The 26,149-nt window shown below is 52.8% G+C and overlaps 1 protein-coding gene across 1 annotated transcript; it reads left to right on the top strand.

Annotated features, from left to right (window-relative positions):
• The first annotated feature begins 295 nt into the window (after nucleotides 1-295).
• Nucleotides 296-24,930, top strand: PLEKHO2 (pleckstrin homology domain containing O2). Its single transcript, XM_039218776.1, has 6 exons — nucleotides 296-416; nucleotides 6,820-6,969; nucleotides 11,215-11,331; nucleotides 16,729-16,833; nucleotides 18,597-18,695; nucleotides 20,977-24,930. The coding sequence occupies exons 1-6, from the start codon at nucleotides 405-407 to the stop codon at nucleotides 21,985-21,987; spliced, it is 1,494 nt and encodes a 497-aa protein (XP_039074707.1). The 5' UTR covers nucleotides 296-404; the 3' UTR covers nucleotides 21,988-24,930.
• The last annotated feature ends 1,219 nt before the right edge of the window (nucleotides 24,931-26,149 follow it).

The raw sequence follows: 26,149 nt of genomic DNA, 5'->3' as shown, positions 1-26,149 counted from the left end.
CCGCCTGGTCCCCCGCACCCTCTGTCCCCTCCCAGTCACTCTCCCTCGGTGGGTCGGGGAAACCTCTCTCCTCCCCCTTCCTCCTTCTGTCTCTACCATCCAGTCCCCAAGCCCCAGCCCGGCCCCGTCCAGGCTCCGCCCCTCTGCCCCGGCCCCGCCCCACCCGTTTCCCGCCCCAGCCCTGGGCCTCCCGACTCTGCTATTCCCTTCCCTGGGCTCCGCCCCCTCGCCCCCGGAAGCCTCTTCCCGCCCCCAACCCCGCCCCCCCGAAGTTTCTTGGGCCCCCGGCGGCCCGCGGGACAGAACGCCGAGAGCCGCCGCCCGGCCGGGTGTGGATGGAGGTGGCGGAGCCCGCGCTGCGCGGGGAGTGAGCGGCGGAGCGGGCGGACTTCTGCAGACTCGCGATGGAGGAGGAGGTGAGGGCTAGGCCAGGCGGGGGGTCTGGGCTGGGGTCTTCGAGCCCCTAACGTTTGTTTCGGTCGCAGGCTCAGGCCCTTGTTCCGATCAGCCCTCTCTCCCCGGACTCCTGACATCCAACCCCTACCCCACCCCCATCTCCCCAGGCTGAGGCTAGGCAGATAGAGCAGGGGCGGGGTTAGGGTTCCGTGTCCCGCACTTCGCAGACCCATCCTTCTTCGTTATCTCTTTGGCTTCTCCCACCAGCCGTGGGCATCGCGGTTATAGTTCGCATTGGCTTGACGGGGAGACTGAGGCTCTGGTCAGTTGATAACTTGCTGAAAGTGGCCTGGAACTGGGCTCGAACCTGGTTACCGTTGACACCCCGTGATGGCCGGGTCTCATCCTGAAGGGGTAGATTGAGTGTCTGGCTGGGGGAGTCTCTGGGTTCTGGAGTCCCTTGTGTCAAGCAGTCTTGAGGCCGTGACCGTGTCTGGTGGTGAGGACTGGAGAAGTTGCCTTTTTCTCCCCTGTATAAGTCCCTGTGATCCTCTTTCCCTACCCTCTCCCTTGCCGGGGAATCAGGCCCACATAGGGGCTGATCCTGGTCCCTGCCTTCCCCACATCCTTGGGAGGGCCAACTCCCTGGAGGAGCTGGGCAGCCTTGAGCTTCCCTCTTCCTCCTCAAGACCCTCTTGATCTGGAGTGGGGTCCAGCACTCAGTGACCCCTGCCCTTGACTTGCAAACCCATCAGCCCCATCAGTGAGCGCTTAATGTATACTTGTGGAATGAATAAATTAGAGCCAGGACCTGCTGAGTCTCAAGGACTTTGCTTCTTGCCTTCTGAGGGGGTCTCAGCTTTTGTCCCTCCCAGCCCAAGGGATGGGGATGTGTTTGCCTGGATGGGTGGAGAGGAAAAATGAAGTCTTCACTCCTAAGGGAACCCTAGCCAGCTGGAGAGCCTTGAGGGGATCAGGCTGCCCGTGTTCCCATCAGTGTCCAGCTCCCTATTTTCCAGAGCCACTGTTTGCCAGGGTTCCCTCCAGGCCAGGCCCTGCAGTTCTGTGGGATGGTAGATAAGTCACTTCCCCTCTCGGCCTGCATTTCCTCTTCTATAAAATATAGGGCTTGGCCTCCTCCCTGGGTCTTGTGTGATGTGTCCCCTTCTCTCAGAGTGGGTGGAAGTAGGGGGCAAAGTCAGGCCACTATGATTTGCTGTGGTTTCTTGCTGACAGGGGTAGGGCTGCCCTCCCCCGCCCCAGGCCCCTGCTGAGAGGGTTAGACTGTCTGGTTGTGGCCCCTCCCCTTCTCCCAGAGGATGTGGGACAGGATTACTCCATCTCCTGATCTGCTCTGGCCCCCAATTAAGGGAAGTTCTCCTGGGGCCTCCTGGGCCAATGGTTTGTCTCGGGGCCAGCTCAGCCCAGCCCTGCACTCCCTCTGGTCCTGAGTTTCTAACATTGCCATTTACTAACTCCCAGATGCCAAGAGCTCCCCACATACCTGAGCCATCTAAGGGCTTGCCCACCTCCTCCCCACACAGCCAGGGGCTCCCTATCTCCTGCCTCCTCTTAGGCATCCCTCACTCTTATCCTTCCATTTTTTCTAATCACTTCTTATTTCTCTAGATTTCAGTGCCCATCTTTGTTTCTCTAAAACACTTCTTAGATCATAGTCACCTGCTCTGCCCCATGACCTCAGGCTGCCCTCACCTCACTCCCACATGGCTATTTGGAGCCCTCCCCCTAGCTTACAGTTTTCTCCCTGGGCCCCAGCCACCCTAGTGCCAACCCCCCTCAGCTTCACTGGCCTCCTCTGCAATAGCTTGGTAGTCCTCGTTAGGCTGAGGCTTAGTGGAGAACTTCGGGTCCAGACACTGGGCATTTGTCCATTTGAGTTCTCAGGGCCTCAGTTTCCCCATCCACAAAAAGGGAGGTGGGCAATCCAGAAATGTGACGATATGCATGGAAAAGCTTTGAAAACTGCACATATAGATGTGGGATATTGTTGCAGCCACTGGAGTAAGGTTGAAAACCCAGAACCTAGGATTTCTTTCCTGTCTCTGCCCTGGGGTTCCGCCCCCACCTTCCCTGTCTTAGTCATGCCTTTCCCTGCCTCAGCCTCTAGTGGCTCCAGGCTACCCATTTGCCCGTATCCATCTAGAGAGAGGCAGAGCAGTGTCCTGTCCCAGCCCTGGTTTTGTGACCTTGAGCTAATATCTTACCCTTTCTGGGCTATACTTTCTCATTCCATAATGAGAATGAGAAATGAGTGTAGGGTCTTTGATACCCTCTGTGTCCTTTCTTCTCCTCTGGGTCAAAGTGTGTGTCTCTTGCCGGCCTCACACTCCTACTAAAATCTTATCTTCTGCAAGGACTTCCTAAACTAACCCCAAATCCCTACCCCATCAGAGAGCTGGGACTCATGTTTCCTTCCAGGTAGGTCCTATGTTCTCCTAAAAGGCTGGGGCCCTCATGAGCGGGGATGCCCTCCCCACCCCTAGACTGAAGACTTTCCTTGTAGGGTCTCTGTTGCCCCCATCAGACTGCAAGTTCCCTCAGGGTAGAGTCTGTGCTTCCTCTCTCTGATTGCCCCATCCCATGCCTCTGGCATGGTGGGTTCTTAGCAGTTTGGTCAGCATATCATTGGGTTCAAAGGGCAAAGGCTGTCATAAGCTCCCTGTGATGTGAGATGCCAACAACGTTTCTTCTGCTTGTCTCTGTCTCTCCACCATGACCTGTGTTGTGGCTTTCCACCTTTTCCCTTCTGTGCGCAGGGTTAGGGTGACCTGGCATCTTTTTCTTTTCTTAAAGGAATGACCCAGAGATCCACCTCAGGCAAAGGGGAGCCAGGCTGTTGCTCAGGGGTGCCTCAGGAGCTGCTCACAGTGGGCAAGGGAGGGTCTGAGTGAGGATGGGTGGGAAGAGAGAGGGCGAAACAGGAAGAACATGGTCAGCTGGTCAATAAGAGGAGAGAAGGACACGAAACTGGGCTGAGCAAGACAAAACCTCCCCTGTGAGCCCTGCCAAGGGGAGGGGCCACTTATTAAAACTTACTGGGGCATAGCCAGGGCCCCTGGTGGAAGTGTCTGAGGGGCAGGGAGAGGAGCAGGGTGGAGGGTGGTAGGCAAGCAGGACTCTGGCCTCTAGCCAGGCCTCCCTTTGGTGGCTGTTGCTGTGGCTAACTCCTGACAAGGAGACCCTTCCTGAGCTTTGGTTCATGAGACCTCCAAGCCCCTCAATTGTCACTCCACCCCTTGCCCATCCCCAAAGTGTCTTCTCCCCTCAGTCCTACCCTGTTCCCACCCAGCCCTAAAGGTCCTGGACTCGTTCTTTAGCTAACTCAGTCCCCGTTCTTTAGCTAACTCAGTCCCCGTATTCACTGAGCCCTGCAGTGGGCCCTGCACCCTGAGAGGACAGTGGTTACGGCACAAGCTTTCAGCTTTGTCCCCTGGGAGCTTCCAGCTGACAGGAAGTTTTCACGTGTCAGACAGTGGGTGAGGCAGGCCTGGGAGGTGACAAGGGGAGGGAGTTTACAAAGAGGTGTGAGATCCCATGGGGTGGTGGGTGGGCCCCTGAAAAGCCCAAGGCAAGCTTAGAGCTCGGCAGTGGGAGACCAGTGCCTACTGTTCTTTCAAGGGACATTGAGAGTCTGCAGGCCTAGGAGGTGGCCAGCAGCACCACTGTAGTTGCTGATGGAGGGGTGTGATGTGTGAAGTGTGGGGTGGGGTTTCCCATTCTTCCCTTCTTGCCCTGGGCCTGGGCCAGCCTGCAGGGCTCACTGGGGAGATGAGGCCCCTGCCGCTTCTGTAGATAATGGGGGCTGAACACAGGGTCTCTGGTGTTGGGAGTGGTGCATGATAGGATGTGAGAGCCTCCCCCTTCTTGTCAAAGGAGCCCAAAGTCTCCTCTTTCTCTGGTCACAGTGGCTCATAACTGGCTTATAGGCAAGCCTCCCACTTCCACATTCCTCCATCTGGGAAGACACTTTGGGGCCCTCTGATTTCCCCATTTTTCTTAACTCTTGCTGAGGGGCACCCCACACTCCTAGAGCTCCTGGGGTACTGAGGCCTAGCAGCTAAGCCCATAAAGGCCACCTCCTGAATTCTGAACCAGGCCCAGGGAAAGCGTCCCTGAGAGCCAGAGGAGATGCCAATGACAACAACAGTGGCAATGACAGAGTTCCTAAGTTTAGGGTATTCTAGGCACTGCTTTATATGCCATATCTTTATTTAACAAACATTTATTGAGCACCTATTGTATGCTAGATGCTATCTAGGCATTGGGGATATTGCATGAAACAAAGCAAAAATCCTTGCTCTCACGGAGTTAAAATCCTTGCAACTTTTGTTATTATCACCATTTCATCGATGAAGAAACTAAGGCTTAGAGACATTAAGTGACTTGCCTGTGGTCTGTGTGACTTGGGTGTCAAAAGCTCAGCCTTTCAACCACTGGAGTGTGCAGTTCACAGGGGTGGGGCCACAGTGAAAGCCAAGCTGGGGCTCCCCTGCCCTGATACCGAGCAGGGAGTCAGTGCCCTGCCCAGCCCCTTACAGCTCACCAAGCTACTGTCCAGGCTTGTCCTTCCAAAGCCAGCTGTGGCCACAGGGTATCCCTGGGGAGAGGCATGCTCCTTTTAACTGGGGCCCCTTTATGTAAATTATAAAGTAGTCAAAATTAGTCAGTGCTAATTTCCTTCTAGCATCCTCTAGATTCGACACGCTCTTGACCTCCTCTCTTGTACCCTCTCCTTCACACTCACTGCTGTGGGCACCAGTCACTGAAGCAAAGTGGTTAGCAAATCGGTGTATTTTTATTTTCATTTCACAGATATTTCTCGAGCACCCATTATGTGTAAAGGAACAGTGCTAGGTGCTGGGGACCAGAGGTAAATATGAGCCCATCTGAAAGGCGTGTACCTGACACCCAGCCACCTAAGCAGATAATTGAGGGCTGGCCTGGAGGCTCCAGGGTGGCTTCCCATGTCTGAGAAGAGGACTCGAGTTTACCCCCTGTACCAGCCTGTGGTCGAAGGCAGAGTCCTTGGAGCCCTTACCAGATGGATGGCCACTCCCAAGTTCTGGCCTGTAGTGGGACTAAGAGCAGAGGACCCGCTGCTTTGGGGCAGAAAGCCGCAGAATGGGCTTTCTTGAAGGTCAGGGGGTGGAGAGGCAGATTACCACTGCCTGCCTGCTTCCTTCCATCCTTCTTCTCCTGCTTAACAGTCCTCTCCTCTGGGATGCCTTCCTGGGCCACCCAGACCTAAGCCTGGTCCCCCACTGTCCTCTCTCAGTCCCCTCTTCTTCACGCCACCTTCACTGTTCCCTTCATAGTGTTTCTTCTCGTTAATGTATTTATGTCTGGTGTTTGTTCAGCTCCTCCTTCCCTGCATCGCCAGCTCTATGAGAACACAGATGCATTATTTTTCTTGTTCCCTGCTTACTCCAGCACCAGTGACGTTGTGGGTGCTCAGTATAGTGTTTGTGGACTGGCTGAATGGATCCATGAGGCAGAATGGTGGAGCTGAAAGAACCTGGGGTCAGAGACCCGGTTTGACTTCTGGGTTTGTTTGTCCTGCTGTGTGACTTTGGGAAGTCACACAGTTTGCTGTACCTCTCTGAGCTTCAGTTTGCTATATGATGTGAATAAATGAATGCTTCCACCTCAGAATAGTTATATAGATTAAGTGGGATGATGTGTGGCTCAAGATTGAGGTGGCTATTATAGCTGTTATTATTGTTGTTGCTGTTGTCATTGCTGTTCTTTTTTTTTTTTAATTTTTTTTTAATGTTTTTATTTATTTCCAGGAGAGAGAGAGAGAGAGACAGCGTGAGCAGGGGAGGGTCAGAGAGAGAGGGAGTCACAGACTCCGAAACAGGCTCCAGGCTCTGAGCTGGCAGTCAGCACAGAGCCCGACGCGGGGCTCGAACCCACGAACCGCGAGATCATGACCTAAGCGAAAGTCGGACGCTTAACCGACTAAGCCACCCAGGCGCCCCCTGTTAATTCCTTTTTTTTGATAATTTTTACAATTTTATTTTTATAAATAAAATTATTTATTTTTGAGAGAGAGAGAGTACGCGCACGTGGGCAGGGGAGGGGGAAGGAGAGAGGGAGACAGAATCCAAAGCACGCTCTGCACTGTCAACACAAAGCCCGATATGGGGCTCAAACCCATGGATCGTGAGATTGTGACCTGAGCTGAAATCAGACACTTAACCAAGCAAGCCACTCAGGTGCCCCTATTACTGTTATTTCTGATCCTCGATTAAGGAAGGATACCTGCCTTGGGGGTTGTGGGGAAGCTCATGTGGGATGATATGAGTAGGTACCCAGCAGAGGGACACATCCCTTGTGTGGCCATCAGACTGTGGCCCCATGCCAGCAGCCTTCATAGCATGTCCTGTTGCTATCTTACAGGCTGTGAAGGAAGGGGGCGAGAAGCCTCGGGGAGCGAGGATGGCAGACAAGGCTGGCTGGATCAAGAAGAGCAGTGGAGGCCTCCTGGGGCTTTGGAAAGACCGATACCTGCTCCTCTGCCAGGCCCAGCTGCTGGTCTACGAGAATGAGGTAAGGACCTGCCTGGCCCTGAGGTTGGGGGTACTGAGGCAGGAGGCAAAGGGATGGTGGCAGCCCAGGCTAGCAGGAGGATCCCAGAACTGCGCCTGGAGCACCTGCTCCACTTTTGACATGCTGTGCAACTGGATTTGGTTTGAGACCCGAGTCCTTGGGCAAGTAAGTGCCTGACCTTCTCTAGGTCTCTGTGGTATGGGGACAATACCTCCAGGTAAAAGTCTCAGGCTTGTGGATGAGGGATCCTTTGAAGTATATGTGCACAGAAATGTGCCTTCTCAGTGTACCTCTATGCTATAACTCCTTGTCATTGGGCTAGGTTCCCCATGAGTGAATGTTCCAGAAAATGAAAGCTTTTTCCATTCAGGAATGAGAGTAGAAATAAAACTTTGCTTGTTTGGAGCTCTTGCATACCTATCATATGAGGCTCATAGTAGTCCTGTGGGGGTGTCATCATGTTACATTCTACAGAGGGAGGTACTGAAGCCCAAGGTGGCCAAATGATTGTTCAGCATGTCTGTGAATGAAGGAGTTGGGACCCAAACCAAATCCAGTGCTCTTTCCACCCATAGATCCTGGCAAGTAAACTCTGAAACTTATTTTTGGTGGAAATTCTCTAAAATATGTTGAATATACTCTACCTTCTTCAACAGAAGGTGCTGGACTAAAGTGAGTCGTGGCTCAGAGTCCCCTATTATCAGACTATTCCATACTGCCTGACTACTTTTCAGCTCTTCTCTTTCCTTTAACCTCAAGCGCCAGTCTCCACTTCTGCTGTCCTTATGCCTCTTCGAGACCTCACAGCTCCCCCCTCAGGCTTGTGCCCCTGCTCATTTCAGTAGGCTTGGAACTTGGACAACCAAGGATGTTAAAATTGTGTGTTAAGTAAGAGTCCATGAAGCTCTGAGTGAGACCTGAGGAGGAAAGATGGGTTTTACTTGTGGATGCTGTTCATGTTCTGGGATTGAGGCTGTTAGAAGGCCCACCCACTGACAGTGGGCTATCACTGTGTGCCTCCGACAGATGGAATACATGGGGAAGAACTGGCCTGGGGGCAGAAGAAGAGGGATCCTGCCTGACCGCCATCATCCTTGTTGAGCATCCCTCAGGTTATCTTGGCAAACTCATAACTGACCCAAGCCAAGAAAGGTTGGGCAACCAGATCTAACTGTTTAGAGGAACTGCCTGTGAGAATCATTTTGCCTTTCCTGCCCGAGTCCCCTGGCTCATGGAGTTGGGGTGTCAGAGAAGCAGCTGGAGGAGGGCAAGGGAATGGATTGTGCAGCTCCCCCCCCCCCCCCAGATGTTCTCTGCCGCTGCTATCACCAAATGAGGATGTGCTGTGGCTGCAGTAGGGGGATATTTTTATAAAGGCAGTTGTCACACCTTCCTCCAGTCCCAGCTGCCTGAAGAGTTGAGTGACAAGCCCCAAGCTGTCAGCCTGTCAGGCACTGCTAGACTTGTCCTGGGCTGTGTCTCCGCACCTGGCCACAGCAGGGAAGCAGGAAGGATTTCACATCCCATAAACATAAAACATCTAAATCACACTTTAAAAAAAATCACTATTAAAAACCTCAGTGCAGTTTCAAGAACTTTGCACTCAGGGGTGGGAGAAGTTGGCCCAGGAGTAGGAATTGAGAAATGCTTATTAGTTCAATTCCTCTTTCTGATGTAAGGAACTAGGCGAGTGCAAATGGCTCTTGGCTGTTTCTTCACTGTCAGTGAGGCTGACATTCCAAAAATGCTGCCCCCGCCCAGTGCCTGCTGGTTTATCCGTTTTTCTGAGCTGCAGAAGGGCCAGATGATTCAGCGTTTCGGGTGGAGAGGAGACCCAGGTCAGGCAACCCTGGGGAGCTGGGTGGTGGGGATGGACTGACTTTTTGTTCCTAGACAGAGGAGGGTATATTTGGGCTACTAGTTGTCCAGTTGAGGAAGGCCTGTGCACATGGGGCAGGTGAGCTACTCTCTCTGGGACTGGGCATCCTCTCCCAGGCAGCTTCCTTTCTCTGGATGCTAGGAGGGGACTTCCTGGGGTCTCACTCTGGGTCAGGTATTCAGTCCAGTAAACTGGTGTGCCTCTCTTGAGGGCTTCCCTTTGCAGGGCAGAAAAGAGAGCAGACACATGCAAAACAGGGTAGAGAGGGATGGCCAGCAGGGAGTTAGGATTGTTCTTCCCCATGGCAGGGTGTCCCTAGAACCTAGTATGGTGCCTGCTCCTGGCAGGTCGTTTGTGGATGGGGGACCTCAGGGAGAGAAAGAGCATCAAGGCTCAGGCTTGTGGGCTTGGCTGGGGAGTTTCCTGGATCTTACTAGTCCTTGTGTTGAGTGAAGGAACTTGAAAAGGATTGGAGACTAGGGGTTGGAAAGAGATGCTTGGAGGCAAAAATGGAAAAAGACACTTAACTGAACCTGGATGGGAAAGATCAGGCCACTCTGGCCATCTGTCTGTGCTTCCCCTGAGGGGCCAAACAGAAAGCAGGTCAGTGGTTATCACCCTTAACTTTCCTTTGAAAAATACTGATGCATGAATTCCACCCTCCAGAGGTCCTGATGAAATTGGTTTGGGATGCTGCCTGGGCATTGGGGTTTTTAAAGCTCCCAGGTATTGACAAGGTAGGGAATCTATGGTGTAAAGTAGAGGTTCTCAAACTTTTGAATACATCAGAATCACCTGGGATGTTTGCTAAAAGTCAGATTGTTAGGCCCATTCTACTATGGTTATGATTCAGTGTGGTGGGGCCTGAGAATTGGCATTTCTAATAAGTTCTCAGGTGGTGCTTCTGCTGCTGGCCCAGGTACTACATGTGGAGAAGAACTACTATAGAGCAACCTGTTGCTAAGGCATTGATCACCCAGCCTCTGACTGGCTGGTAGGAGAGTAGTGTGCTGGAAAGAGCTCTGGCCTGGGAGTCAGGATGTTTGGCCCTGCCCCTTGCATTTGTGTCTGTGCTTCTTGGGCAAATCAGTTCGCCCCCAGCCTCATTCTCTTCTTGTATACAGTGAGGTCAATTCTGGGGATCTCTGCTTTCAGGTGATTGAGAAGTTCAGGAGAATCAGAAATGCAAAAGTGCTTGCTACGTGTCAGGTTTTCTTAACATATGCAGATAATCATGAAGGCAAATCAGGGCATTTTCTCTGCAAACAGTTGAGTCACTGCCTCCCAGATATTCTACCCAAAATGGCAGAGCACCCAGGCAGTCCCTGGTGGATGCTTTTGCTGGCTCTCTGAGTGATGTCCAATAGCATACATGGTCCTTAACTTGTTGGCCAGTGTCTAGGGCAGCTCTCCCCTCTAACTCCCACCACCAGGGCTTGCTGCTTCTTCCCTGGACGCTCAAGGGTGAGAATGCAGCACACTGAGAAGTTGTTCCAGCTGGGTCTCCCCTGGAAGAGGAACCGATTGACCAACACTGAGTGGGGAGCTTATCCCAGGCAGCTTGCTGGAGAGGCACCTGGTAGGTAGAGCCCGCATGGAGAAAATACTCAAGTGCCAGGGCTGGTGGGCAGGAAGGCAGCCCAGCCAGTGCCCTGGGTGGTCTAGAAGAGGCTGGCCCACTGTCCTGGTCACTGGACTTCTTAGTGATGGGGCCTCAGGGTGGCAGCCTAGTGTGGGGATTATTTTTGAAGGCACCCTTGTCATCTCCATGGTGCAGGCCATGAAGAGTGGCCTCTTCACTTGAAATTCAGGGGTCATCAGAGGAAGATGCCAAGTGGGGAAGTCACTTCAGGATCATTGTGGTAAAGGCAGGCATGCAGCCCCAAATGTGCCTACTTCACACTTCCCTCTGTGGCTCTGCCTGGAAAGCCTTTTCTTTTTTTTCCTCATTTTGTGATATCTGACTCCCTTTTCCAGGCTGCCTCTTCCACAAATCTCTGCCTGGCCTCAGGGCCCACATCGACCCCCAGGCATGCTCTCTAAGTCTCTCCAGCTTCCCCTGTTTCCTCCTTTGGCCTTAGGCACATGTGAGTTGGCCCTGCTAACCACTTCCAGGCTGGGTACACCCTTTCTCATGTGGATGCTGAGCCTTGAGGGCCTCCCTCCAGCCAGCATGCACTGAACACCGTCTACTTGCTAGGGTCTGAATACCATATCTTGGTGATTGATTGGCAGCCCAAGGTTGCCTTCTGTTGGACTGATGCCTTCACTGACTGAGATCAGGGTCTGCAGTGGGGCCTGGCTGTTTGAGGGTATGGGCGCATCTGGGTCTCACCAGTTCATGGTCCCTCTGTCTCCCTCCTTAGGACGAGCAGAAGTGTGTGGAGACAGTGGAGCTGGGCAGCTATGAGAAGTGCCAGGACCTTCGTGCCCTCCTCAAGCGGAAACACCGCTTTATCTTGCAGCGATCCCCGGGGAACAAGGTAGGGCTATGCCCACTGCTGTCTGACTTCCCACCAGGCCTGGGTCGGTTTGGGAAGATTACCCCTGGAAGGCTGTCTAAGTCAGGTGGGGCCCCTGGATGTAGCCTCTGGAGGGTCTCCGGAGTGTGGCTGAGGCTCAAACGTAGGGGCTGCCACAGGTTGGACCTTTTGCTCATTTTGGCCTGGAGTCTCCCCACCACCTGGTTGATAGGAGATGCATTTGGAGCGCTGCTGAGAGGTCTGGTCCCCTCTACCTCCTTCCCAGGCTATAGTTGGAGGTGGAGCCCTTGGCCTTTCCTCACACCCTGGCCACATGAGGTGCAGGGCTGAGACAGGAAAGCTGGGGACTGAGGCCTTCAGCCCACCAGGCCCACAACACCCTGATGTAGTCTGAGGCTATGGCCTCAGCTTCATCTCAGGCCTTCCTGGGTGGCCTACCCCTCCTACCTCCATCCAGACTCAGTGCTCAGAGACTTGCAGCCCCCCAGCTTTCGTCCTCTGCACTTTCCTTTCTCGGCTGAAGCTGGAGAAGGTCTCTCTTGCCTGGGAGGTTCTCCCTCTGGGACATGCTGTGTGCACAGATGTTTGCTGCTTGCACATTTCTCTGGCAGGGAGTCTGGGTGGGTGTTGATGCATGGTATAGTTTCACAGATGTCAGGAGGGAGTTCAGATTTGAGGCAGGCGTGTACAGCACCTCTTTCCAGCTCGCGCCCATCTGCAGCTGGGCCACGCCTCATCCCAACCCCTGCACATCATGTGGAGCCTCGCAGAGTGAGGCTGAGTCACAGAGGCTGGGGGTTGGGCGGCATCTGGTCTGGGCCTACTGGAGGCCTTTCTGTTCTCCCCCAGCTTTAAGGGCCAGGAGCCTAAGACCTCTGATCGCTGGGGCACAGGGCTCTGCGCCCTGGAGGAGGCTGTGATGCCGTTATTCCCTAACCTTTTGTCCTACTCTGCAGTGGGTGGGGCACAGAAACAACTGTGGAGCTCTGGGAATTGGGGGTTGAGCCCAGGATTATAGTGTTGTGAGGGTTCGTGGGCTGAGCCCAGATTTTACTTGACATCTGCTGCTTAGGGCTCTTAGGAAGAGGAGAGCCATATTTTGGTCTTTCAGGCCTATTAGCCCCCTCCCTGTTTTAGAGACCTACCTCCTCTCTGAGCAGGCACTGTGGTTGTGTCTGTGTGTGAGTGACATTCAGAGCACATTAGATGTAGAGGTAAGTGTTCACCTGACCATGGGTCTGCCTGGGTCTTTGTGTGTCTCTGAGTGAGCTTATATGGATGTGAGGCGGATGGGGCCCTGCTTCTCTGTCCTCTGCCAGTGCTATTCTTCTTTCCCCAGCTCTGATAGTCAGCTGATGGTGGGCTTAGGTGGGTGGGGCCCAGCTCAGGGTGGGACTTTACCTTCAGAGAGGCCTATTTGTGCAGCTGCATTCTTAGCTGCTTTGGCCAACACCCTCCCTTCCACCCCCCAGTCCTGCCAAGAGTTCAGATTGGCTCTGGGTGACTCTGGGAACAGGAGGATAAGTCAGGAAGATGGGGCTACGGAGCAAGTTGTGGGGGCTGCAGGGTGGTGGGAGGACAGCACATCCGGTTCCAGCTCCCCCTGACTCTTGCTGCCCGAGGAACTCATACAGAAAGAGTGGACTCCCCAGAGGTCAGATAGTGGACCGCCCAGAGCACCATGTCTCCCGTGTTTTCTCACTCTCCTTTCCTATCTCCCTGGGTGTTCCCCATCCTGAGTGAGGCCACAGGCTGGCCAGGAGGTCACATGACCCTAGCTGTCTGGTCCTGAGGCCGCCTTCTTTCCCCCCTCTAATCAAATAAACAAAGACGCCAGTGTCTTGCATGCCCCTCTCCCCCTGCCTCCCATCCCCACGCCCCTGCCATGAGGTCACAGGCGGACACTGCCAGGAAGCAGGGTGGCCTAGCTGGGCCTTGCTGCCCTGCTGGTCTCGGCCAGCTTGGCCCGTTCCTCTTTCCTGCCGCCTGTCTCCCCTTCCCAGTTTTTTCCTCTCTGCCATTTTGTCCTCCCCTCTTTCCCAGGCCATGTGGGCCTATTCAGTGGCCAGTCCTGTTAGCTCTGAAACTCCGAGCAGGGCCTGTGCTCTGGGGCTTCTTGAAAAGGCTTGAGAGGGACCTTTGTAGCCTGTGGCTCTTCAGGACATAGGGCCAGCGGCGGAGCCAGAGGAACAACTTCTTAGTATTCCACTTGTCCCCATTCTAGTCCCCCTTGCGGGATGCCTGGCTCATTCAGCCAGGATAACAAGGATCCTTAGAGTGGGACTGGGTCCCATTTAACCTTGTACTCTATCTCCTAGAAGGTCCCTTTGGCCAGTACAGTAGGTCTTCCTGAAGCCACGTCCCTCACAAGGAGCAGAAGAGAACACAGGCTGACCCCTTTTCCATGCCTGAGCCTGCCTCAGGTGGCCTGGTCACTAGGGAAGGATTGTAGGTTGGGTTGGGCCTCTGATCTTGTCCCACTGAGGCCCCAAGTAGTGCATAGGCTTTTGCAGTGTGGGTTGGTGGAACTAGAACTCTCAGCTTGACTCCCAGGCCAGTGCTCATTCTCTGCCCTACTCTTGCTTCATCTGTGGCTGATTTCAAGGGTATGCCTCTGCAGCTCTCTGGGCATGCTAAATCCTGCACTAAGCAGGGGCCCCACCATCTCTGAGCCTGCAAGAAGGAGCAGCAGCTGGGCTCCAAAGGCTGGCCCTGGGCTGCCTTTTTGGCAGTCCCCCCATCACAGGGTTGGGTGGGCCCTTGCAGAGCCTGGATGTAGCCACTGTCCCTCCCTGAGTCCCCTGTAGGCCTGATGGCTGGGCTAAGAAGCAGTTGCCAAGGTGCCCTGGGGTTTCTGACTTAACTGCAGATCTGCTGCCAGGATCGAATTTACCCTGGTCATGCAAATGAGCATTTGGCTGTGCCTGGCATGGGGAGGTGGGTGGGACCCAGTGCCCTGTATGAGGAGGAGGAGGCGGCAGCCAGGAAGCAGTTATATAACGGGGATGCTGCGGGGGCCAGGCAGACTGTGGTGTTACATAACATTGAAGGTGGCCGGAGGGAAGGCGCTATCTAACACCAGGGTGGGGGATGGGCAGGCTGGCCATCTGCCGGACAAAAGAACTGGGGCATCTTGAGGTCAGAGTGGGCAGTGGCCCAAAAACAGGGCAAGGCAAGGAACTTTGGGCCAGTTCATTCACTTACTGGCTCATTCATTCAGTTACTATTTACTGAATACCTACTGTGTACAGGGACTCTAGCATCAGTCATGTTTAATTCCCTCAGCATTGCTTTGGGGTATGTTTATGCCTTTATCAGATGAGGAAACTGGGACTTTTTTGTCAGATAGGAAGGAATAGTGATAATTCCTTTTTTTTTCCCTTAAGTTTATTTCTTTTTGAGAGAGAAAGAGAATGAGCAAGTGCGTGCACAAGTAGGGGAGGGACGGAGAGAGGGAGAGAGAGAGAATCCCAAGCAGGCTCTGCACTGTCAGTACAGGGCCTGACGCGGAGCTCGAACTCAGGGACTGTGAGATCATGACCTGAGCTGAAATCAGGAGTTGGACACATAACCAACTGAGCCCCAACAGTAATAATTCCTGTTACTGAGCACTCTATGCCCAGCTCCAGATTCAACACTTCACATACATACTTGAGCTTCACAGCTCTGTGAGGCAGGTTGTGGCGGTCCTGTCTTTTTATAGATGAGGAAACTAAGGCTCAAGGTCAGCCAGCTGTAACTGTGTTCTGCCCAGTTCAGAGACCCTACTGCTATTGTGTCCACCATGCAAAGTGGTCCCTCCATTTGTGTGGTCTTACTCTTTCTACTATTTCTTGTCTGGCCTTGGATCCTGGCAGGGAGGGGGCTCTCTGAGCTGCCCTCTGATTCTCTTTTTTAAAGATTAAAAACATGTATTTATTTTTAAGTTTTTTAACATTTAATCATTTTTGAGAGACAGAGAAAGCGTGAGTGTGAAAAGGGAAGAGAGAGGAGACCCAGAATCCGAAGCAGGCTCCAGGCTCTGAGTTGTCAGCACAGAGCCTTGACACGGGGCTCAAAGTCATAGACTGTAAGATCATGACCTGAGCTAAAGTCGGATGCTTAACCAATGAGCCACCTAGGCACCCCCAAAAACAGTTTTAAATTTAAATTAAATTTTACTTTATTAAAAACACTTTTTTAACATTTATTTATTTTTGAGAGACAGAGTGTGAGCAAGGGAGGGGCCTAGAGAGAGGGAGACACAGAATCTGAAACAGGCTCCAGGCTCTGAGCTGCAAGCACAGAGCCTGACGTGGGGCTCAAACTCATGAACTGTGAAATCATGACTTGAGCCAAAGTCAGATGCTTAACTGACTGAGCCACCCAGGCACCCCTTATTTCATTTTAAGTTTATTTATTTATTTTGAGAGAGAGAGAGCACAAAGAGAGTAGGGGCAGGGGTAGAAACAGAGGGAGAGGGAATCTCAAGCAGGCTTCACACCATCAGCACAGAGCCCAATGTAGGGCTTGAACCCACGAACCATGAGATCATGACCTGAGTTCAAATCAAGAGTTGGACATTTTACCGACTATACCACTCAGGTGCCCCCCATTTTTCTTTTTTTTTGAGTAATCTCTACACCTATCATAGAGCTTAAATTCACAACCCCAAGATCAAAAGTCACACGCTCTACTGACTAAGCTGGCCAGGTACCCCTCTCTGATTCTAATGTAGGAACTGGGAGCTCCTCCATGAGATGAGAAGAGATGCCTGGGGTGGGGTGTAGAGTCCTGAGTCATGGGATTACTTTAGGTTACCTTGTACAAGTCTCATCCCATTTGCAAGCCTCTGGTTTCCTCATCTGTAAGATGAGGGGGTTGGAATTTACCCCCTGTGCCCTTTCTCTAAGATAGTCTATGATTAAAGGCCAGAAAAGATACCGTGGGACTTTTTCACTTGGTCAGGACTGAGAGTGGGGACCCCAGGAGAGCTGCATGTGGCTGGTTCCAGTGGGCCTTCACCAATGGACACCCTTCATACCTGTCACCTCTGTCACTGTACTCAGCCTGGTGTAGATGTAGACTGGGACAACTCCTACTTTTATGGAGAAAACAGGCAGTTGGTCTGGGGAAGTCACATGGAGTAAGACCAGATCTTGGCTCTTTCCACAGGGCAAGGCTGATTCGAATCCACATCTTTGGCACCATGCTGAAAGCCAGCCCTTTCTCTGCTTGATCTATCTCTTCCCCTCCCCTGAAGCCCCATGTCAGATCTGATGTGGGGGCTCATTTCAGTTTGCTTCTGACCAGCTGTGCCATCACGGTCTTTGGGATCTGGGATGGGAAGCTTCCTTAAGACCCCAAATGTGAACTCTGTTAAACATCTGCATTCCACCCCATCCATGCCCTCTGCAGGTGAGCGACATCAAATTTCAAGCAACCAGTGGGGAGGAGAAGGAATCCTGGATCAAAGCCCTCAATGAAGGGATCAACCGAGGCAAGAACAAGGCTTTCGATGAGGTGCGATGCAGTCCAATGGATGGCTCTGCGTCCTCTTTTCCGCTATGTGTGATCTCAGAAAGGATCCTGTCCCCCACCCCCGGCTTCAGAGAAACCCTTGATTATGCTATATACTATAGACACTGGGGCATCTACTGTTGTTACCTCATTTAATCACACCATTACTCAAAGTGTTCCCATTTTAAGGATGAAAAAACTGAAGTTTCAGGAAATTAAGTAATTTGTTTTAAAGTAAAAAGTAAGTAGGTGGTAGAGTAGAATTTAACTGGTGGCAGCCATGCATCCTTTCCAACCCAGCCTCAGCTTCAAATAGCAGGCCCAGGCCAGAGGGGTCTGAGGGGTGAGATGAGAGCTTGAAAACTGAAGTTTGTCTGTGAAGTCCAGAATGGGTTGGCTTTGGCCCTGGGCCTCCCCATCTGTCTGCAGTGCATACCCAGCCCCCTGTACTGTAGTGTGACTCTGGCACCAGTGGCTGTGATTAGGCTTGGAGTAGGCAGGGTATCCCATGGGGCCAAATCTCCTAGGGAGGATTTGTCTTTGACATCATGGATCTGTAGCTCTTTGGGCTAAAATATGCCTGGGGTCCACCTAAACTGACCCCTTGGATTGCAGAAGACTAAGACCTGAGGGGAAGAATCTTCCCAAGCAAATCCCTCTTCACACCCAGGTCTCCTGACTCACAGCCATGGCTTCTATGTTATGTTTTATGAGACTGTCACGCTCAGCCCTTCACTAGCTGGAGAAAATGTCTTCATTTCATTAGTGTGGGGTGATAGGACATATCGTGGGTACTGAAGGCCCCAGAAACATGGGCTAGGTGTCAGCCTAGTTTTGGTGGAGCAGTCAGGAACATAGACAGTTGAATCTCACCCCCACCCAGGGTGGGCCTGACTCTGAGCCTAAGGGCTAAAGAGTCTTAGCTACACTCCCCATCAAGGACAAGCTACTTTGGGGTTCAGAGTCGATTTCCCATGCAAATCTTTTTTTTTTTTTTTTTTTTTAGTTTTTTTTTATGTCTTTATTTTGAGAGACGGAGTGAGCCAGGGAGGGGCACAGAGAGAGGCAGACACAGACTCTGAAGCAGGCTCCAGGCTCTGAGCTGTCAGCACAGAGCCTGACACGGGGCTTGAACCCATGGACTGTGAGATCATGACCTGAGCCAAAGTCGGATGTTTAACCGACTGACATCCAGGTACCCCTTCCCATGCAAATCTTATTTACTCTGGTTTCCCAACTACTCCTAACTCTGTTTCCTTACCATCAGAGAGGATTTTCTGTCTTCTAGACACCCTGGCCCAAAAGGGGTAGAGGCCCTGCTCTCTCCTGAGCTATCCTCAAGGGACTGGGAGAAGGACTGGGTCCATTTTCTGGAAGCCAGGCACTGGGGTATCATGGGCTCCTTCTTTCTCTCTGCTCCGCCAGCTAAGCATAAAAACAGCCCCAGGGCTGCCTGTATATATTCACAAGTATACTGAAGGGCAAGGGCTGGTAGCCCATATCCAGGAAGACAGAGGCAGAGAAGGTGGCTGCAGAGAAAGGGAGAACCTCAGATTGCAGAGAGATGACAAAAACAATGTAGGGACAGGAAGCAAAGCAGAGGTCCAGACACAGGGAGATGCCTCAAATAGAGGGCCAGCAGTGGGGCCCTGAACCTATAAAGGGAAGATAAGGGTGTAGACCCTGCCTTTGAGTCAGGTCAATGCCTGGGCATTTCTTCCTCTCCCTTAGGCCTGGTGGGCACTGACCTTGTTCCTTCTTCCCAGGTAAAAGTAGACAAGAGCTGTGCCCTGGAGCATGTGACACGGGACCGGGTACGTGGGGGCCAGCGGCGCCGGCCACCTACAAGAGTCCACCTGAAGGAGGTAAGACTTTGTCCCAGCTTAGACAGGTAGGAGGTCAGGTGAGCCTGGGACCACAGCTCCTTAGGGTGGTAGCAAAGCTTGGGGCCACCTTTTTCCTGAAGACTCTTAGAGCTGGGGCTTCCTGAGTGGTATATAGGGTGTCTGTGTGTGGAGGCTCATGTGTTATATGTGCTCGGGGTACAGATGTACCTGCTTGGCTTATTGAGCCCATAAGCTGGCCTTACCCAGAGTTGGTACCTAAGGGAAACTGAGACCCTGAAGCTGGCCCCTGTTTCTCAGAGCTCAGCTTCCAGATAGAGAAAAGATCTGTCCACAGGCTGCTTCAAGCAGAGTTGTGACTAACTTCTATATAAATAAGGGCTCTGAGAGTCCAGACAGGAGTGACCACAGAGGGCCCACTAGCACTTGAGCCGACCTGTGAAGGACAGGAAGGGCTTCAGTTGTTAGACTTGATGTGGGCGAGCTCTTTGGCCACGGGAATGACCTGAGCTGAGGCAGGAGAGTTTGGGGTGTGCTGAGTCCCTTTGACTGCACATCGCTTTGGGGTGTGCAGGAGCTGGGGACAGGATGGATGGGAGGGTGTGTTCCAGAGGTCAGTTTTGATGCCCAGGGTAGGGTGGGTTGTGTTGAGGGAGAAAAAGGTAGGGGGCCAGAAAGAAGAGGGAGGAAGTAGGCCCTCCAGGGTCCAGGCGGGGATAAAAAGGGAGGGCCAAATAGGAGAGACCCTGGGAAGCAAGAGACATCTGTGCTTGCCATTGAATATAGGGCTAGGAGAGGTGGACCAGACAGAGAGGGAGGATTGTCAGGTGCCCCTAAGCCTGCCAACTGGGCGAATGGAGGCCCTGGACACCAGGAATTGGCAGAAGTTATGGGCAGGGTGAGGGGTAAGGGAGGAGCCCTTTTTCAACCAGTGTTGCTGTTCGGGGTGAATGGTGAGGGGAAAGATTTTGGAGGCCAGGAAAGAACCTCAGCAAATGCTACATTTGGGGAGTTGGGGGGGGGGGGATGCAGTAGAGGGCCAAGGAAGAGGAAGCCAGAGAGGTGAATGGCACATCTGAAGAGAGAAGGGCACAGGACATGGGGTCATCAGCCAGGTTGGCAGCCACAAGTCACAATGGCAAGACTGGGGAAAGGGGCAGGTGATGACATTTACAGCATAAATTTTCTCAGAGAAGGAGTTAGCTTAGGTTTCTCAAGGGGTGCAGAGCTGGGGGTGCCGGAGGGAAGGGGACCGTGGTAGGGAAGAGGGAGAAGGGAAGGGGCCGAGGTCTTTGGGGAGTTTTTTTGTTTTTGAAATGAGGCAGCCTGTTCATGTCTGTCAGCTGAGGAGAAAAAAGCCTGCAGAGGGAATGCCTGAGGGGGAGGGCTACATGTTGGGGAAGGGCCAGTCTTGGGGAGATAAACCCCCTGACAAGAATTCAGGGAGGCACCCCTGTCCCAGTGACTGAGCAAGCGTATGTGCTGGCCAGATCCCTTGTGGTAAAAGGGAGTGGGGGTCTCAGCCAAGACCCCCACTGTAAGGGACCTTGAGAGAAACCTCCTGTCCAGTCCTGCTCCGGGGCCTCTGAGGCTTCTTGGGAGGGCCTCCATGATCATTGGGCTACTGGGTGTCTCTGTAGGTCCCTCAGGCCAGGTGAGGGGCAGCTGCCGACTGGGTGCAGCTGTTCTTCTCTGGCAGTCAGCTGCGGTCTGAGGCTGCCTGTGTCTGGGGTCATATCTGATGGCACGAGGAGAGGAGGCACTGGCTGCTAAGCAGCTGGGCAGGCAAAGGCTGCAGAGATGTGGGCTGGAGGGCCGGGCGTGAGGCTGGCAGATCAGACAGCCGTCTCCAGCGGGGGAAGCAGAAGTGAGTGGGCTCAAGACAACTTGGGAGGTGGTGTTTGGGTCCTTGTCCTATTGCCCCCCTGGGTGGGTGGTTGCACAGACAGGATTCTCCCAAGGCCATAGAGCCAGCAAGGCATCAGAAACAGGACTGTACAGTTGCCACTAAAAAGCAGCCTTTTTCACAGGCTGGGGCACCAAGAGGACACCCTAGCTCTGACCTCCTGGCTTGTAATTCCAAACAGAGACTTCTGTGGGAGTGAGGGAGAGGAGAGGATTCATCAGAGAATCACTTCAGCATCTAATCATGTGACCTTGGAAGCCAGGGCAGGGGGTGTGGAGAGTGGGGGTCTGGGGGTCTGGACAGCCTGGATGGGAAGGCTTGAGTACCTCATGGGTGGGCACATCTGACCCAAATGCCAGTCATCCAAGATGACACCTGTATACTGTCCCTTACCAGGTAGCCAATGCAGCTTCTGATGGGCTTTCGCGCCTGGACCTCGACGTTCCAGATAGTGGGCCGCCAGTATTTGCCCCCAGCAATGATGTCAGTGCAGCCCAGCCCCGAGAGACACTCAGGCCACCCATGCCTCCTACCAAGCCTTCCCCATTGCCGGAGACCACCAGCCTCGGTGACAGAGTGGAGACTCCTGCCGGGGAGACAGCCCCATCCCCTGTCTCAGAGAGCTCTGAGTCCCACCCTGGGAGCCAAGAGGACTCAGAGACTCCAGTGCAGGACAGTGGCCCTGAGCAGCCCCCCAGTGTGGCCCTGCCTGACAAACTGAAAGTGAGCTGGGAGAACCCCAGCCTTGAGGAGACCCCTGACATTGAGAGTACAGAACTCCAGGCGCCCCACTCTGAGACTTCTGAGGCTGTGCCCAAGGAGGGTGGGAAGCCCCCTACACCCCCACCCAAGATCTTATCAGAGAAACTGAGAGCCTCCATGAGTGGGATGGGGGTTTCTGGGCCAGCCCAGAGTCCTGAGGCCTCTGAGACCTCGGCCCCAGATCCAGCACAGATCTCAGTGAATGGCGTGGATGACAGTCTGGAGCCCATCAATCCACCCCAGGCCTCAGGAACCCCAGAAAGTACCCCAAAGGATGCAACAACGTCCACAGCACTGCCCTGCTGCGACCTGCCATCTCATTTCCATCCCCGCTGTTCCTCCCTGGGGAACCTGCTTGGGGAAGGCCCTCGGCGTCCACGGCAGCCTGGAGAACGGCTGTATCGGGCCCAGCTGGAGGTGAAGGTGGCCTCAGAACAAACGGAGAAACTGTTGAACCAAGTGCTGGGCAATGAGCCGGCCCCTGTGAGTGCTGAGACATTGCTCAGCCAGGCTGTGGAGCAGCTGAGGCAGGCCACCCAAGTCCTGCAGGAAATTAGAGATCTAGGAGAGCGGAGCCAGGAAGCACCTGGGCTACAGGAGAAGCGGAAGGAGCTGGTGACCCTCTACCGAAGAAGCGCACCCTAGGGCATGCCAGGCCAGGGTGTGGTCCCTCCTAGCCGTCTCAGTCTATCAAAATCCAGCCCTGCCAAGAAACATGCTTCTGCTCAGGCCGTAGAAAGGCCATCAGGCATGTTGGGGGTATAGCCAGGAACTACAGAGATTTCTGGTATCCTTCCTGCTCTGCCCAGGTGCCACCCAGGTGCCACTATCTGACTATCTGGCCCAGTCTCTGGGCTTGGCAGGGAGCACACACTTGGTTGCTTGCATGGTTGTTTTCAACTGCCCCAGGGCTTTAGCATGGCACTTGGGGTTTCTGGGGGTGACATCATCTCTGCTTCCCACCCCCAGTAGTTTACATTCCTGACTTCTGAATAGAGCACAGCTGAGCCCCCCCTCCTTCCCGCCCCCCCCACCCCCCCGGCCCATCCAGATGTTCCCTGGGCAGAGAGCCTCATGGCAGAGGCAGCTTTGAGCCCTAACCAGCCTTCCCCACCCACCTACTCCCAATAGCTGCCAAGGCCTTGGGTCCAAGCTGTAGGTTCTTCTGTCAGCTGAGTGAGACCTGGAATCCAGCCAGGGCCTGTAAGGCAGGTGGAAGGAATCTGTGTGAGAAAGCCATTTGATGTGTGGCTCCTCTCTCAGCCTGTTTCCTATTCTGCAGGCCTTCCCCTCTGGTGTACTGTGATTGGAGGACTCCAGGGTAGAGGAGGAACTTGAAGAGTCTCCTAATCTAGTCTCTACCCCTGGACCAGCTAGTGTCTAGCCTTGCACATTTCCCATAGAAGTGAACCTGATACTGGCTCTGAGGTCAACACCAGAAAATCCTGTACCTACTTCATTATAAATGAACCTTCAGAAGAGAAGCCACCTCCACTTCTGTGCCTCCCCAGATAGGATTTATATCTGGGTCTCTGTGCTTCCTCCTCAATCCAAACAGGCACAATATCTCAATCATTTCTTTGGATGCTGATGGGGGTATGTTGGAGCCTGAAATCACTTCCCTTCTCCCTCTTCCCCTCTGGCTCAGGCCCTAGATGGACTGCTCTTCCTGAACTTCCTAGTAGAAGGGGCATCTTCTTCTGTCCCTTTCCTGGTCCATGCCTGCAGCCTGGGCCTCTTCATATCTGTCACCCTCCATCCCTTCTCCCTGCAGTTGTCCCTGGCTCTGGGAACACAGCCAGTCTCCATCTAGGTGCAGAGGCCCTGAGGGCCACGGCCACTCCCTGGGGCCTGTGGGAGTGGGAACAGCTTCTGAAAGGCCTGCTCAGGGGGTTTCTGCATGTGCACTTTTATTTACTAAAAGAGGACAGGGAAGGTCACAGCTGCAGCCCTGGCCTTTCTACCCACTGCTCCACCAGTCGTGCCCACTGAGACCTGCCAGCGCAGGTCAATACCTTCTTTACTGTACTTCTACTTTGTTCTTAAGGTTAGTGGCCAGGGATCACGAGGGGCAGATATCCACTCTGCAGCCTATACTGGGCAGGGGTGGAGGTGAACAGCAATGTCCTGACCCATGGGCCCTCATTGGCCTCCTCAAACTACACTCCTTGGACAAAATAGGCTTCCATGTCACAGTCTGCCTGTCCCTCCATCTGCCTTCAGTATGAGAGCAAGAATGTCATCAGGTGCCTATAGTCACATGGCTCCCTGCAGTCTTCTCTTGGGGAACAGCTTTCCCCCACCAGCAGCCTGGGCCGGCTGGGGCTTTAGCTAAGTCACCTGTTTCCAGAGACTAGAGCCTCAGTTTCCTCCTTGGATAAGTGACCAGATTGAGCAAGTAGCTCTGGGGCCACCTCAGGGACCTAATGCCATTGGTTTTTATGGGGTCCCCATGTCTTGGTGGCCTGGGCCCCAAGGGGAAAGCTAGCTTCAAGGGGAGGGGTAGAGGATTGGGAATATGCAGGGGCTGCCTGGCCTGCCTCCTTGGCGAGGATGGCATTCCATGTCTTCTGTTTATGAAGCGCCTTTCTTGAAGTTTGGCAATAAATCCCTTTTTATGGAACTTCTCTGCTGCAAGCCTATTTGTTGGTGTGGGGACCAGCTCGGGGGGCTGGCCTCAAGGAAGCAGAGGGTAGGCAGTGGTTGGTCAGTGGCCTCACCGGTCCTTTAAGTTTCCTTCTAGCGCTTCCTTCCCACAGGCTGGGCTGCATCTTTGCTAAACTCAGCCAGGCCCTCCAATTTTATCTCCTCCCCAACCCCGTCTACATGTTTCCATAGGCTGGGAGCTAAGTGTCCTAAAGCACAATGCTTTTCAATTTTTAGAAACTTATCTGGAAATGATTCACATAGAAAAGTTGCAAGAATAAGACTAATACAAAGAACACCCATGTATTCTTTATCAGATTGACCCACTGGTTTATCTTTTGAGTGCTTTCTGTCTTTAACATACAATTTTTTTCTGAATCACTGGGAAGTTAGTTTTCATGGTCCCTTATCCCTAAATACTTCAATATTTAAGATTATTTCTTAAGTATATTTTCTCATGTAACCATAATATAGTTATCATCTTCAGTAAATTTAACACTGGTATACTTATTATCCCTCTTATTCCAGTTTTGTCATTTGACCCAAGAATCTCACGTTTTTCCTCCCATGGAGGCTCAAATATTGTATACGTGTCTCTCTAGTCTCCTTTAATCTGAAATGTTTCCACAGCCTTTATCTTTCATGATGATAGACATGTTTGAAGAATATAGTTCTTTCTCCCCGCCTCTATTTAATAGAACATTCCTCACTTGGGATTTGTCACTGTGAGGTTTCCTTATAATTAGATTGAGGTTAAGGATTCTCAGCCAGAAGACTGTATAGGGGATACTAGGTCCTTCTCAGGGCATCACATCTGGAGACATATGACCTTCATTCATCCCTCATCGGTGATGTCAATTTTGATTTGGTCAAGGTGTCTAATTTTTCTATTGTATAGTTAATGATTTTTTTTCTTGTAACTAATAAACAATCTGGGAGATATTTTAAGACTGCACAAGTATGTTACATCTCATCAAAATTTCCCCCTAGATTTAGTATCTGTTGAGCAGTCTTGCCTGAACAGGTGCTTCCTATGATGGTTCAAAATGATTCCAGCTGTTATTTTAACCTCAGAGCCTGTTCCCGATTAGGCGTTAGCCTGGGCCCTGCTATGTGCCCATGGAACCCTTAATACATCTCAGCAGGATCCCAGGGCTTCACGGAGTGCTTTCTGGAAGACTCTGGGCCAATGTACTGAGCTCCAAGTCAAACTGCCAAGGTTCAGGTCCCACCCAGAGACCTTGGAGAGTCCTTGGCCTCAAGGGCCTCAGTCTCTTCACCTACGAAAAGGAAGATTCACAATGTCCCTAGTCCCTGATGTGAAAAAGCACTACTGTGCTCCCCAAAGGCTGGCTCCCTTCCTCCTCTGTGAGGGCTGCTAGACAAGTCCAGTGGCCAACATAACAGGAAGCCCCTGACTCAGGGTCTATTGACTGACAATGACCCTTGAGTCCTGCCTGAATTCCCCTGCCACTGGCCTTTCTGTCACAGTCATGCTGAAGAGTGGCCTGCAGATCTTAGGTGAAATTATTTCATCTTCACAGGTCCCTTATCTCCGAGGAAGAATCAAGGTAAGGGGGAGGAACCCCTTTATTGGTAGGGGTGTCCCTTGCCCCTTGCCCAGGAATGATCTCCTTTTGGAAGATCACTTTGGAGAGAGCAGCTGCTGGAAAGGTCTTAGTGGCCAGCTATAGGGCTGAGGAAGGATGTGGTGAGAACTTTCCCTCTGGTTCTGGGGGCCGGAGGCCTATGTGGAGAAGGGGAGGCCTTTCATTTGAATAGTGGCTGCAATATCTCAGTGGCCTGAAGTCCTGTGGGTAGTTACAGTGCAGGGTTTTGCAAACCACAAGGTGGCCACATTCAGACCGAGGGGGAGGGAGTGTTGCCCCCACCTCTGCCCCCACCTGAGACTGGGCCCTGGAAACTCCCTGTGTCTTTCTGGCACCACTGTGTTTTGTCCCTCCTCCGAGTCCTGTTTTTCTTTCTCCTGACCTTTACTCTCATGTCCCTGAAACAAGACATGTCAGAGACATGAGACGTGGTCAGAAAAGGCCACATACATACTCAAGTGGGATCTCTGTCGTGAGGCAGCTCTGTGGCAGAACATGGAGGTAGAGAGATGACATTGAACATTCCTCCCTGTTGACATAATTTGACATAA

The sequence above is a fragment of the Hyaena hyaena genome, unplaced genomic scaffold, assembly GCF_003009895.1.
Source record: "Hyaena hyaena isolate Hyena2069 unplaced genomic scaffold, ASM300989v1 scaffold_15, whole genome shotgun sequence".
In the NCBI taxonomy this organism is placed as follows: Eukaryota; Metazoa; Chordata; class Mammalia; order Carnivora; family Hyaenidae; genus Hyaena; species Hyaena hyaena.
Note: the sequence above shows the minus strand (reverse complement) of the source record. Positions and strands in the feature narration are given on the sequence as shown.

Coding starts and splice junctions, on each gene's coding strand:
- PLEKHO2 (XM_039218776.1), top strand. Junction 6,970..11,214: donor TGCTGGTCTACGAGAATGAG/GTAAGGACCTGC, acceptor CTCCCTCCTTAG/GACGAGCAGAAGTGTGTGGA. Junction 16,834..18,596: donor AGAACAAGGCTTTCGATGAG/GTGCGATGCAGT, acceptor CCTTCTTCCCAG/GTAAAAGTAGACAAGAGCTG.